The sequence below is a fragment of the Drosophila subpulchrella genome, unplaced genomic scaffold (genome assembly GCF_014743375.2).
Source record: "Drosophila subpulchrella strain 33 F10 #4 breed RU33 unplaced genomic scaffold, RU_Dsub_v1.1 Primary Assembly Seq354, whole genome shotgun sequence".
NCBI classification, from domain to species: domain Eukaryota; kingdom Metazoa; phylum Arthropoda; class Insecta; order Diptera; family Drosophilidae; genus Drosophila; species Drosophila subpulchrella.
Window position 1 is genome coordinate 11,235,573 of NW_023665577.1, and position 12,099 is coordinate 11,247,671.

A 12,099-nucleotide genomic window follows, 5' to 3' on the forward strand; every position below is an offset into this window, starting at 1 on the left:
ACAATAATTATGCAAAACGTTCCACTTACATTTGGGAATAGCTGCAGGTGCTTTTTGGGGGGCTTCATGCAAAGGGTGCTGGGATACAAGGATGCAGGGGGTTGCAAAGGATGCAGTGGCAGGCAGGCGGGCGGGGGTTAAAGGCTAATTGGCGAAACTTATTAAATTTGGCTGCAAGTTAAGCGGCGGCACACCCACACACACACGCACAGATAAGTACACATGCATATAACGCTAATTAACCAGGCTAATTTGAAAAAAGTGAGCGCCAAGTTTGCATTAAGTCAAGTTAAACGAAGTTGTCGCATTTCACGGACTTTTCGTGACTTCTGTTTGAGGCTGGCGTGGTAGGTAATTCTTACATTAAATTAAAAAACTTTCCGCCCCCTTTGGCAGCAGCAAGCGCAACTGTTTTTTCTATCTATCCTGGCGGCAGAAGCTTCCTTCCTTCTTTCTATCTGAGAAGCACTGTAAATGCACTTTATGCATAGTCAATAACGCACTCGCACACACATACAAACACACATGAAAAGCGGTCGGGGGCTTGGGGTCAGGGGTTAAGGAAAACTTTCAGTCCCTCACTCAATGCACTCTCAAAGACACTACAGGGTGCACTTGTGTAGCAACTTGGCTCAACGGAAAAGTTGACAGGCATTGACATAATTTTACGCGCAATGACGACTTGAAGGAGCCGCAGGATGTGTCTGCATGTCGTTTTCCCCAAGTGCTCGAGTGCTCAAGGGCCACACCCTACTTGCCACATTGCCACATTGCATTTTCTGCATCATTTAGTTAGTGCTGCATTCGCAAATTGATGGAAATTTAATAGACCCGCCACATAATTGTGGCTAATGATGGATGACTGCGAATCGAAGACCATCTGCTGCTGTCCGAAAAAGTCCACAAAATGAAAAGAAATCGTTGGGCGATGGAACAGCGGTAGCAACATCATCAACAGCAGCCGGAAATGGGAAAATGGGAACGGGAAAGTGGGAATGGGTGCGCTCGGCGGAAGTTCAACTCAGTGCCACAAAAATTTGAAAACTTTGTAAACAAAACTTTGAACTCGGCACTTTTGCTGCTGGCGCGAAACGAAACGAAAAACATCAGGCGACGATCCGCAGGACCTTTAGGATAAAAATGGCTGAGCACCCCCGCCCCCGTTTCAGTTCCCCCTTCTCCCGGTTGTCAACTGCACAAAGTTTTCCACACGGCAAATGGTAACTGAACTTGCTCGAAACTTGGATGAGGACCAGGACAGGCACTGGAGTTCAACTGGAATCCACTCTGCATACAACAACAAAGGCGTTCATCAATTGTCCAGCGGATGTTGAGTTCAGCCGGGGCGGAATGTGGATGGGATAGGAATGATGGGGGGTGATAGGGGTTTTAGGGAAGAGGATGGGGACCCGAGATTCAGATAGAGAGTGAGCAGTGACAGCGACAACGACGACGACAGTTGCAGCCAGGCTTCCGCTAAGCTCGGCTACATCCGCCCCCCAAATCACCGAATCTTCCCCCCCCCCCTCGTTTGTTTATACACAGAGAAAAATATCACCTCTACTTTAAGCCTACGCTTTTATTGGCTATACCTTCCTGGTATAACCAAAAATTGTTAGAAAATGTAAAGAGGAAAAGATATTTTAAATTTATACAATTGAAAAGTATAAGTAAATGTAGGTATAATGAAAATAAGCATCACCAGCTTAAAATGTAGAATTTTAAACAATAATAAATATCCTTGAAGTTATGCGATTGGTTAAAAATATGTTGGTTATATGCCGGACTTCATAAGATGTTGTTTAAATTATAAAAACATTTTTTTAAACGAAATTTATAATTAATATAGCTGATTCAAGCAATATTATTTTACAAGGCCAAAGGAAAAATGTATCTGGAATCTAAGGCTTTTCTCCCTGTGCACCCGCACTCACACACCTATCAAAGCTAACTGCACTTCAAAAATGGCTTCTATCTGCCATGCACAACACTACAAAGTACAGATGCCGAAGAGAAAAATAAATTTAAAAGAATATTCTTTTGTAAATATTACTTTGTGCTGCTGTCGGAGAAGTGGAAGATGGTCCTGCTCGTTCTGCATTTCATTTGAGGAAAATGATACAAGTTTTCCCCCGCAGCTGCTGCTGTCCGCCGCCCATGCCGCCCACTTAAGCCCCCCTTCCACCCATTTCTATCCCCCTCCACCCACACGCATGCCTGTGTTGTTGCCGTGCTTTGGGCACTATTGTAATAACTATCTCGGCGAGTGTTTGAAATGCGTTTACCGAAAACTTTTACATCCCTGGCGCTGCGAAGTGCAAGAATGTTTACGGTTTTCTTTCTTTTCTTGGAAATTCGCGTGGGAGGTCTTTCTTACTTCAGATTTAAATAAAATGGCTCTAGTGCATAAAAGACAGCCAAAATAGTGTGCAACGCATTATAGCAAGTACTTTACAGTGAAATGTAAATACGCCAAGATTAACTTCTTAAGTCTTCTACAAAATGTTTCTAATATACGATTTATTTTAAGTTTTAATAACTGATGGTGTAGTAAAATTGAGGTAGATTTTTGAGGGGTTTTCATAAATACCCATTGTTTCAAATACACAGTAATATTGCATTATTCAGCACATTGCACCTAAAACTATAGCCATTTCAATTTGATACTTAAATCCTTAAATAGTACGCCATTTTGTTGTGGTGCATGAGAGAAGCCCCAAAAAGTATGCAACGCTTTACGCGCTGCCGAAAATATTGCGCATACGCCCCGTTGTAAATACACAGTAATGGCCCATAAAAGATAGCATATTGAAGTAGTAATTGTCGAAACCCAAATCGCGCCATAAATAACCGAAATGTATGTCCGAAAAATATGCAGGACGAGGGCGCAGTTTAATTAAATGATTAACACAGATATTTACAGCACGCGTCAGGCGCAAAAAAAGGGGGAAGCTTCGCACCTGCACCTGAGGACTTCCGCTCTTCCGTCGCACACGAACACGGGTCAACAGGAAATACAAGTTGCGGCCGTGTCGCTTTCATCGCCGCCCTGTTACCAGGTATTCCCCCCCTCTATATATATATACGTACTGTATGTACCAGTGTCCTGGGCAACGGTCAATTGCTTTGCTTAAACAGTCGACAGTCGGCGGTTGGCCGGCGTTTGTTTTGTTTGCTGATTGCGCAAATATTTGCGCAGGCATTAAACGCAGAATTGATGGCCGAACGGTACGGTACTGCCGTGACCAGAGAATACGGCCGCAATATAAATTTAAATATTAACGCCCCGACTTAACGTCGATGAGTCGGGGCTTCGTAGTCGCAGTCTCAGTCGCAGTCTCACTTGCCTGTCTGTGGGTTCTTTTTCGTTTTTCGTTTTTTTTTTTTGTTTCAGCCTGGCTCCGTCTGACTTCTTGACCAAAGTGAAAGGCAAACGTTTGCCTTAATGTTAACAGCCTCGTTACTTTTTATTGCACGCACCACGGCAAGTTAGAGGTCGAGGCTAAGCCCCAAATTTTTGTGTGGTCATTACCGCAGAGGAAGAGGAAAGAGAAAAAAGGTACCAAAATTGTGATTATGAACACAAATTTGCGCTTAAATTGCGGGTATTCTGTTGGTTAAGGCGTTGCTGCTTTTTATTAAAAACCGCCAACTCATTAAATTTTATTACAAGTTTAATTTTTCAATAAGGCCGCATAAACACGGGCAAAAGGGAAATCCAAACACGGCATTTTTGCGGTTTTTGGGGAATTTCAAAAGGGATGGCCAGTTAACGGAAATAAGTTCATCAGTCTTTTGCTAGTTTGCTTTTATAATCAATGGTTATTTCAAAATTTGTTTGAATTCTCAACTGGAATTAAAGGCAACTTTAGAAAAGGTTCAAGAAACTGTTAAATTTAGAGATCCCTATAAATTTGGTCTTGAAAAACGGGGAATACATGTTTAAATTAGGTTGGGAAACAACGTTATGTTGAACAAAGATCTACTCTTATTAAATAATCAACCAAATAACATTTCTCTGCTAGCTCTAACAGTTATTAATTACAACCATATACATTTTACAAAGCACATTTCAGTAAGTCAATCTTTTTAAAATGTTTGCAAACCATAAGCCACGAGGAATATAATCTTCCTGCCGCTAATTCCATGTCAATGTCACATTGTCAAAAAGTTAGACCAACGTTAAAATCGTAGTTCCGCGCAAAAAGTGACTGTATTAAGTGCAGGTTAAGCACACACACACAGTGTACACCATCAACGCACAGGTGTGCGGGTGCGATGATGCCAAAAGGTTAAAATGTCGAGGAAGGCGGGTGTTTGAGTTAGTTGTACGGCCACTAGTTGTGTATATTTACTATTTTACTTGGTCCACCGACAAAAAGTGAAAAAGAAAAGGAAGCCGAGCCCGTAAAATTCAAATTTCATGTGTTGTGTTTGCCCGGAGCATATTAAAAAATAAAATGCACCTGTAAAACACACAGAGCCATGCACGCACACATAAATAACATTTATAGTGGTACAGCCGGCGGAAACTTTACTTTTCCATGGATGCCATGCCATTTATGACATCCGCGCTAAAGTGCCGAAAAAAAAAAACGTCCAAGGAGTAGAGTAGAGCTACGGCAACCCATAAAAAGCATATTAAATGCCTTTTGCCTTGCGCCGTTGTTCCCAGCCTTTGTCTTCGGAGCCCTATAAGACCAGGGACTACGTCTCGAACCAGAATATGCGGCTCAGCAGAAGATTCCAGACTCTGGGAGGAGGTTTTCGGAATAATCTGTTGTCAGGAGTCTGGAGTCTGGGGGATTTTGTTTGTCATCTTTTAATGGCGCAATTAGAGCGCACAGAATGCGTTTACTGAAATCTGAGCGGCTGCTGCTGCTGCCAGGCGTCATAAAGGATTTTTAATAATAGCGCCAAATTACAATAGACAACACAAGCACACACACTAACTCGCACACAATCGCAAACACATGGCAGCAAATTGCGTATACGGCGTGTGGCACTTTGAAACAAAAACCGAACCACGACAATGCAAAGTTCGGTCGATGGGCGTGGCAGTTGTCTGCCAAGGCGAGTTCGACTCGCTGTTTGTTTGTTGTTAGCCGTAATTTGATGCGCCATTGTTTTCCTTAATCCCACTGCACCAGCCATTTTCCTACGCTTTTCCCCCCCCTTTCTGTCAACTGAGATTCTTTTTGCCCACTGCGTTTAGTTTTCGCTTCCAAGCCATTGCTATGCAATTTCGGGCAACGCCTTGAGGGTAATTTATGCGCGCATTGTTTCTTCATTTTGCGGGGCTTGTCATTAGTTCGGTCGAGGAGCAGGCGGCGAAAAATGTGGGCGGTGGTGTCAAAAGTGGCTGCACTGCAGCACCAGCTGCAGGAATTTATGGTCTCCTCGCCGAGTTGTTTTGTTCACGTGGCCTGTGGCCTGGCCTGGCCGCACAATCCGATCGGAAGAAGTAAACTGGCTCTGGCACTCAAATTGTTTTCTGATTCTCAGACAGAACTCATTGCCAAAATGGCCGAATTAAGCTCTTTAAGGCGACGGCCATCGACTGGCTCGATGAACTCGAAGCGGAAATGCACTCGCAATAAATTACGGCTCCGAGGAGAGCGGAGAAAGCAGAGAAAGCCGTAGATACGGCCGGAGTGCAACACACATAAATCCGTTTTGGGAAATTTATGGTGCATTGAACTTATAACGAAATACAATAAAATCTGCATGCCGCCCGACAAATGCGACGAAGTCTCGGGATCTTGCTGGCGGAAACAACGGAGCATAAAAATAATACAATTTATTAATGCCGGAGCCCTGAACTGCATTTTCCCCTTGGATATCTTGAAAGATGTTCTTAAAAATTTCGTTTTTTTCAATATGAGATAATAGTAATAAATTGCTCAAAATACTCGCTAGCACGTCATTTTTATTACTTGTTCAACACTTTATAAAAAAAATAAGATACATATTTTTTTAATATTTATAAGAAAAAATAGTTATGTCATTTTAAAGTTATTTTTAATTTATTTAAATTAAATTAAACTATTGATAAAAATATTTATCTATCAGAGTTTGATTACTAAATTAAATAAGCAAAAGTGTTCTAAAAAAAGTACAGACAATGCACTTATTTCAAATTGATTTGATGTTCTACATAAAAAATTAATAAACACAATAACCCATGTGTTCTTTTCAATGAGCTTTATAGAGTATTGCTACGGCTCGTCTCCATTGAATTGGATAATAATTTTCCCGGCCTTTTCCGAGTTCCCTTTTCCCTTCTCTCGAGCGGCAGCAGGCAAATGACGTGGGAGGGCGCCCAAGAAGTCCAGCAAAAGATGTAATAAAATTAATGCCAGGGCATTATGGGCTCTTTCCCCACTCGAGGCAGTCCGTCTGTTTGTCCGTATGTCCAGGGTTCGACGACGTGTGTTTGTCAAGGCAATGAGCCATTAAAGCGTTGTTGAAGGAAGGGCTCAGCGCTCACACATAACGAGGCCATAAGAAGGCAATGACGTAGGAGTCAACTATCGAGGGGAATAAATCATATCAGGCCGTATTCAGGTCGGTTCCCACTTAAGCCCCGTCTTGAGATGAATGTTAAAGAGAATGCGTTATTTATGGAATTCCTCTCGGCTGCTTTCACCCGTACTTACGCTTTTTTTTTGGCTACTGAAAGACGTTGCCTTTCTCTTGTTAGCTCACAAGGCGCTTTTCCAGCTGGAAAATCTCTTATGCCTACTCTATTAATGTTATATCAAAGTTTTAATCAAATTGGTGCTGAGTGCAACGAGCTTTTTATTCGTATTTTGTATTTTTTGTGTGCAATATTTGTGCAGATATTGTGAGAGAGAGAAAGAGAGACAGTCTGGTGAAATTAATTTAAAACTAGAAAACTTATAATTACTGATAACAAAGGCGAAATAAACGTGGCCAATGCAGAAAAACAGCTTCAAACAAAGCACAACAACGAGCGGGCGACAGAAACGAGACACAGAGAGAGATGGACAATAATAATAATAATGCAAAATTATAATTTCCATATATGGCCGCAGGTGAAATGCTTAATTCAATTTCAGTCAATTTATGTAAAGGTTTTTTTGCTAGCTAAAATATTTGAAATTGCAATTAACTGAAACGCAAAAAAGTATGTACGAACATTTAAAAAACTTTTTCTCTCTCCAACTAGTTGGGAACAAGAGTGAAAAAAAGAGCTAAAACGAAGTTGGTTGTTGCCGTATGTAAATTACTTTTGGGGGTGCGAGGAAAACGAGGCGGTGCACATCTGAAGCTCTAAGGGGCTAAGGGTGTTAAAATGCACGGGTAATTATGCCTGGCTTAGAGGCTATGACAACAAAAGTGTTTGAAAAAATGTATAGTAAAGTGGGTGCTGGGGGGTTCTAGGAAAGGGGGCGTGGTTTTTTGGGTTATGGGGGCGTGGTGTTGCTAGTTTCGGTTGTTTGTTGCTCTTGTCTCTTTTTTTGATGCTAGTGGTACATACTGGTGGTGTGGGGGGGAACATTAATTCATTTACAAACTTAAATTGAACGTGAAATTATTAATTGCTTGCTTAATTAATTTATAATGAGTTTTTCAGTGGCATCTGTTCCGCGTCAGTGCAAGAGAGAGATAGCTAGAGAGTGGTGGTGCAGCTAGGCGAATTGTTAATATCAAGTATGCGCAGTGTGTGCCATGATCGGGGAGCAAAGGTTCGGAAATGGTGTGGAATGCCGTGTTCGGGGTGTATTTTCAAGTGTTCCAGAGTCTGCATTTTTTCGGACAGGTGGTGTGTTGTCTTAGATGGAGTTAGAGTTTCGGTTTTTCTTTTGGAACTTATCTTTTTTTTTTGTTTTTTTGATTATCACAAGAAAGACATTCAGTTTAACATTACATTATGCACTGGATGAAGCGTACACTAGTGGCTAGATTGTAGGATAATTCATCGGTTGGTTGGTTAATAGTTATTTATATATAGTGTGTATATGTAGATATATTGGACACAAGTATCGAAACGAAAATGAGTTGAAAGTAAAACTCCAATAAAACGTTCGAATGCCGCTTGCACCACATAACAAATCATGACTCAGCTCATCGAAATTTTGTAGAGTGTGTGGGGGATATATATAGGTAGTATTATAGGTAGTATTGTAATTGGCAAACCACGATCATCAATCATCAATCAGCGAGCGAACGAGCGAGCGAACGAACGAGGAACGAACGGCAGCAACTTCCGGCAGGATATATACGTATAGAGATATATTTGTATATTGGTATGTATTTTTGCGGCTGTGACTGTGTGTGTGTGTGTATGCTTGGAGGTATAAATATCAAAGGAAAAATTCAATTCAGTTCATTCGCTTATTATTACATCATCGAAAGTTCATCAAAAGAGAAAGTAAAAGGTAATCCTTTACATAAATATTCATAGTCATTAATATAAGGTATACATGTCGTATAGGTGGATTTTATATATATATATATATTCAAGGTCAGTCATCAATCAATCAATCCATATCAATTAAACAATTTACAAGTATGCGTTATATAATATATATAGAGAGAGAGACAAGAGACAGAGAGTGAGAGAGAGAGAGGAGCAAGACGAGGGGTTTTCTGGCTGGATGGGGTTTGCTCACCAAGTCCACGTAAAGAAAATTAAAATACACTTAAACCAAAATTACTTCGAATGTTCTTTAAAAGCTTCGACTGGGCGTTAACTGAAAAATTGTAAATACTTCTGCAGGACTCTCGGAAGAATTCGTTTTTAGATTTAAATGTTCTCGATTCTGAATGCTTTTCTCTAGTCGAATGAATCCTTGCTTGTTTCCGGTGGCGTTCACTTGTTGTTTCGGAACTGCTTGAAAGAATCTCATACGTGGAAATTGGTGAATGATTAGTACTAAGTTCGGTTAACACAAATCACAGACATTACTTAAAAAAGTTTCGCATTCTAAGTCATATTCAAATTCGAATTGAAGCATATGCCAAGAGTGGTTAGTGTGGGTGTTTTACTGATCGTGAGTGAGTGTTTTTGATTTGTGTGGTTGGGCGGTGTTTTTGGGGGCGTGGCCAGTTGATGAGATCCAAAATCTATTCGTATGTATATTGGATATATCTACTAGGCTGGGCAGTCAACAAACTGCCTGCGGTGTGTGTGTAAAAAGTATAGGTTTCAATCAACTAACTATGGATGGTTGGTAGTGAGTGGTAGACTGCGCGCAGAGCTTTAAAAAATTCATAACGATGGTCGGGAGGGGGGGTGCTGGGGGGGAAACTGAGAGCTCTGCGCTCTCATGAATAAATCAGAACTCAAATAAAAAAAAATCGGTGGGGAAAAAAATGTTTTATTGTTCCATATCCATCCATACATACAAAGAGAAAATTATCCAAACGTTTGCACAAGGCATGGCACACACACATACTAACGCACGCACACACACAGCGACAAAGTGGGAATACAATGAACGAAATCAATATTAATAATAATGCCCAATGCAATATTAATGGGAAACTCAACTGCAAAAAGTATTAAGGCACACAAAACTGAATACATGTGAATACGAGTATGAATAAATATTAACACGCACACACGCATTCGCAATTAAATTGTTTTTATTCGTTATAAATTTGTTTCATTCATAATGTGTTACTTATGCTGTCTTCCCTCCTCATCGGTATGTTTTTGTTTTATGTATTTTTTTTTCATTTGTTTTTCGCATTTTCTATAAATTACTTGCTCTGCATTATTAATAATTATTGTATAAATATTTATATAACTTATTTGTTTGCCGGCTTTTTGTTTCAGTTTTCTTGCTTAAACAATTCCATGAAGATTTGCTATAAATGAAGTACAAACAAAATAGACAAAATGCCACAAACACGAGACAGAGCTAGATCGAAAAATGGGAATATAATGGATATTTAAAACTAAATAGTTACATACATATGTGAGTTGGTAGGTTCTTGGGGAGAGGGGAGTAAAGAGTATAGAGCTAATCGCTAGTTAAACTAACTTTTTCTGCAGGGACGGTAATTCAAGATTCTCTACTACTATCAAATAATGATCAAGACAATTCTGCATTTTCATAGGGAATACTTTATTGAGTTCTCAATACGTTTCGATGGGGATATGTATTGGGGGTTAATTACCTAAGCTCCAGATGAATTTTATGTGGTTTAAACTAATAGGTAAAATCTTCTAAGCCAGAACTGCTTTTTTTTAGAAGCCAATTCCTTTTTCTAAGATTCAAATATTAAATTATATATTTCCTGCAGGGAATGTTACTTCAATCTCAAAAACGGGACACCTTCCCAACTTAAATAAAACTGTTAAGAACTTGGTGCAAGATATTAAACTCGACAAGGGGTGAGTAAAACGTTGGAGTTGCATTAGTTAGTATAAATAAATGAAAAACGAAAACATAATGGGATTACAAAAATCAGATTCATTTTATTCAAACAAAATCAATTGCTTTTGCTAAAATAAGAACTAAGATTAAATTAAATAAATTTATTGTACATAAAAGTAAATTAATACGAGGTGCATACATTTATACATTGCATTTAATGGGGGGCTCAACTCGGATCAAGTATCGCTCTCGTCCTTGGGCACAGACCCAGCCAGATTTTGGCCCGACTTCGTTATTTGAATTCTAATTGGCGTCTGCAAACGCTCGGTTTCGTATATTTTGACCTTCAACTAAACGGAAGGGGGATAAATGTGGGTTGGCTTAATACTTAGTTTGGTATAAAAATAACACACAAAATACAAAAGGTGTGGTGGCAGTAGGTATATAAAGAACATTTAACATACAAATCAAAACAAATAATCAAGCTCAGAGCCATTAAACCGAAAATTGGTTACACACACAGATGGGAAACGCTGATCATACCATACAAATGAGGTTGGCAAATAAACGGAATTAAATACTCTTGACATTCTGTTACTCTTGACGGAAAATTAAACAACGTGCCGGGGTGAAAGATACGATAATTGTAATATGAACGAGGCTCATTTGCTCTTATTTTCGATTTCCCATACATCCCGCGTGATTATTAATTTTATTAATTAAATGAAAAGATTTCTCGCTACATTTTTTCCATTTGACTTTAATTATTTTCTGTGCGAATACATTTTAAAGAGAATGGCGTTTCGCAATACACGCATTTATTTATTGCCGCACCATGAATGCAAACCAATTTTATGACTGACAGCGGAATGAAATTATTAAAATTGCGCATTATGATGATTGCTGTTGTGGTAATGGTGTTATTGTTATTTGCACTGCTCTCTGATTTGTTTGCGCCTCGCTGCGAATTATTCGGACTATTGGGAGATGACAGAATGGATCGAAGAGCTCATCTGCGACCCTAATTGCTTGTAATTAACTGACATAATTGCGCTAAAACTCGTTTGAACCCATTATGCGTGAAGTGTGCAGAGGTATTCGTGAGTGGAAAGATTGAAGCTCACTTCGGGAAAAACTGAATGGCATCCTTCATCAAATTTAATTAGTCCTTGGAAAATTCTTAGTTAATTTCAATTTAAGATTATATTTTTGCTGGGATCCTAAACCATTTTCTTGTGGGTGTAGAAAGGTGCTTTTGCGTTTGTGAAGGTGAGCATTTCGAGTGCATTCATGCGTGTGTGTGCCTGTGATGGTGTGTGTGTGTTTTTTCGGGGGTGTTCTTGGTGTGTGCTGGCCAAAAAGAGATGGCTTGAAGTGGATTCGGATTTGGCCAACTCGTTAGTCAGTGACTCAATCATTAATTTGGCATTGCGTAACCAAGGGAAATTTTTGAAGCTCTGTAAGTGGCTCTCAAGGCTGTCTGCAGGAATATGTTGCAAGTGGAACTGTGCACCAGAGAGTGTTGTGGCATTGGCCTAATTGGATTATGCGATTAGCACAAGTTCAACAGCTGATTTTCCTACTCCACCAGATTGGCCTGAATCAACTGAAACTTGGGTTTTGGCGGAAAAGGCGCGTGAAATTGTTAAATCGAGGCAGTGGCTGCGTTTAGTTGATTTGGCCAAATTACGCTGCGCTTAACAAATTGCATGGAAATGTTTGCCCTGGCAGACGGATGGGCCAAAAG

At 39.9% G+C, this 12,099-nt stretch overlaps 1 protein-coding gene across 4 annotated transcripts in view; it reads right to left on the reverse strand.

The window, feature by feature from the left end:
* LOC119560845 (hemicentin-2) overlaps positions 1–12,099 on the reverse strand; it is an 80,950-nt gene that overhangs the window by 5,141 nt on the left and 63,710 nt on the right. Inside the window, exon 15 of one of the 4 annotated variants that reach the window (XM_037874501.1) lies at positions 10,429–10,702. The exons of the other annotated variants lie outside the window; for them this stretch is intronic. Within the exon in view, the coding sequence (XP_037730429.1) occupies positions 10,589–10,702 (114 nt within the window). The 3' untranslated portion in view covers positions 10,429–10,588. Of the gene's footprint in view, positions 1–10,428; positions 10,703–12,099 lie in introns of those variants that run through there. 4 annotated transcript variants of the gene reach the window in all.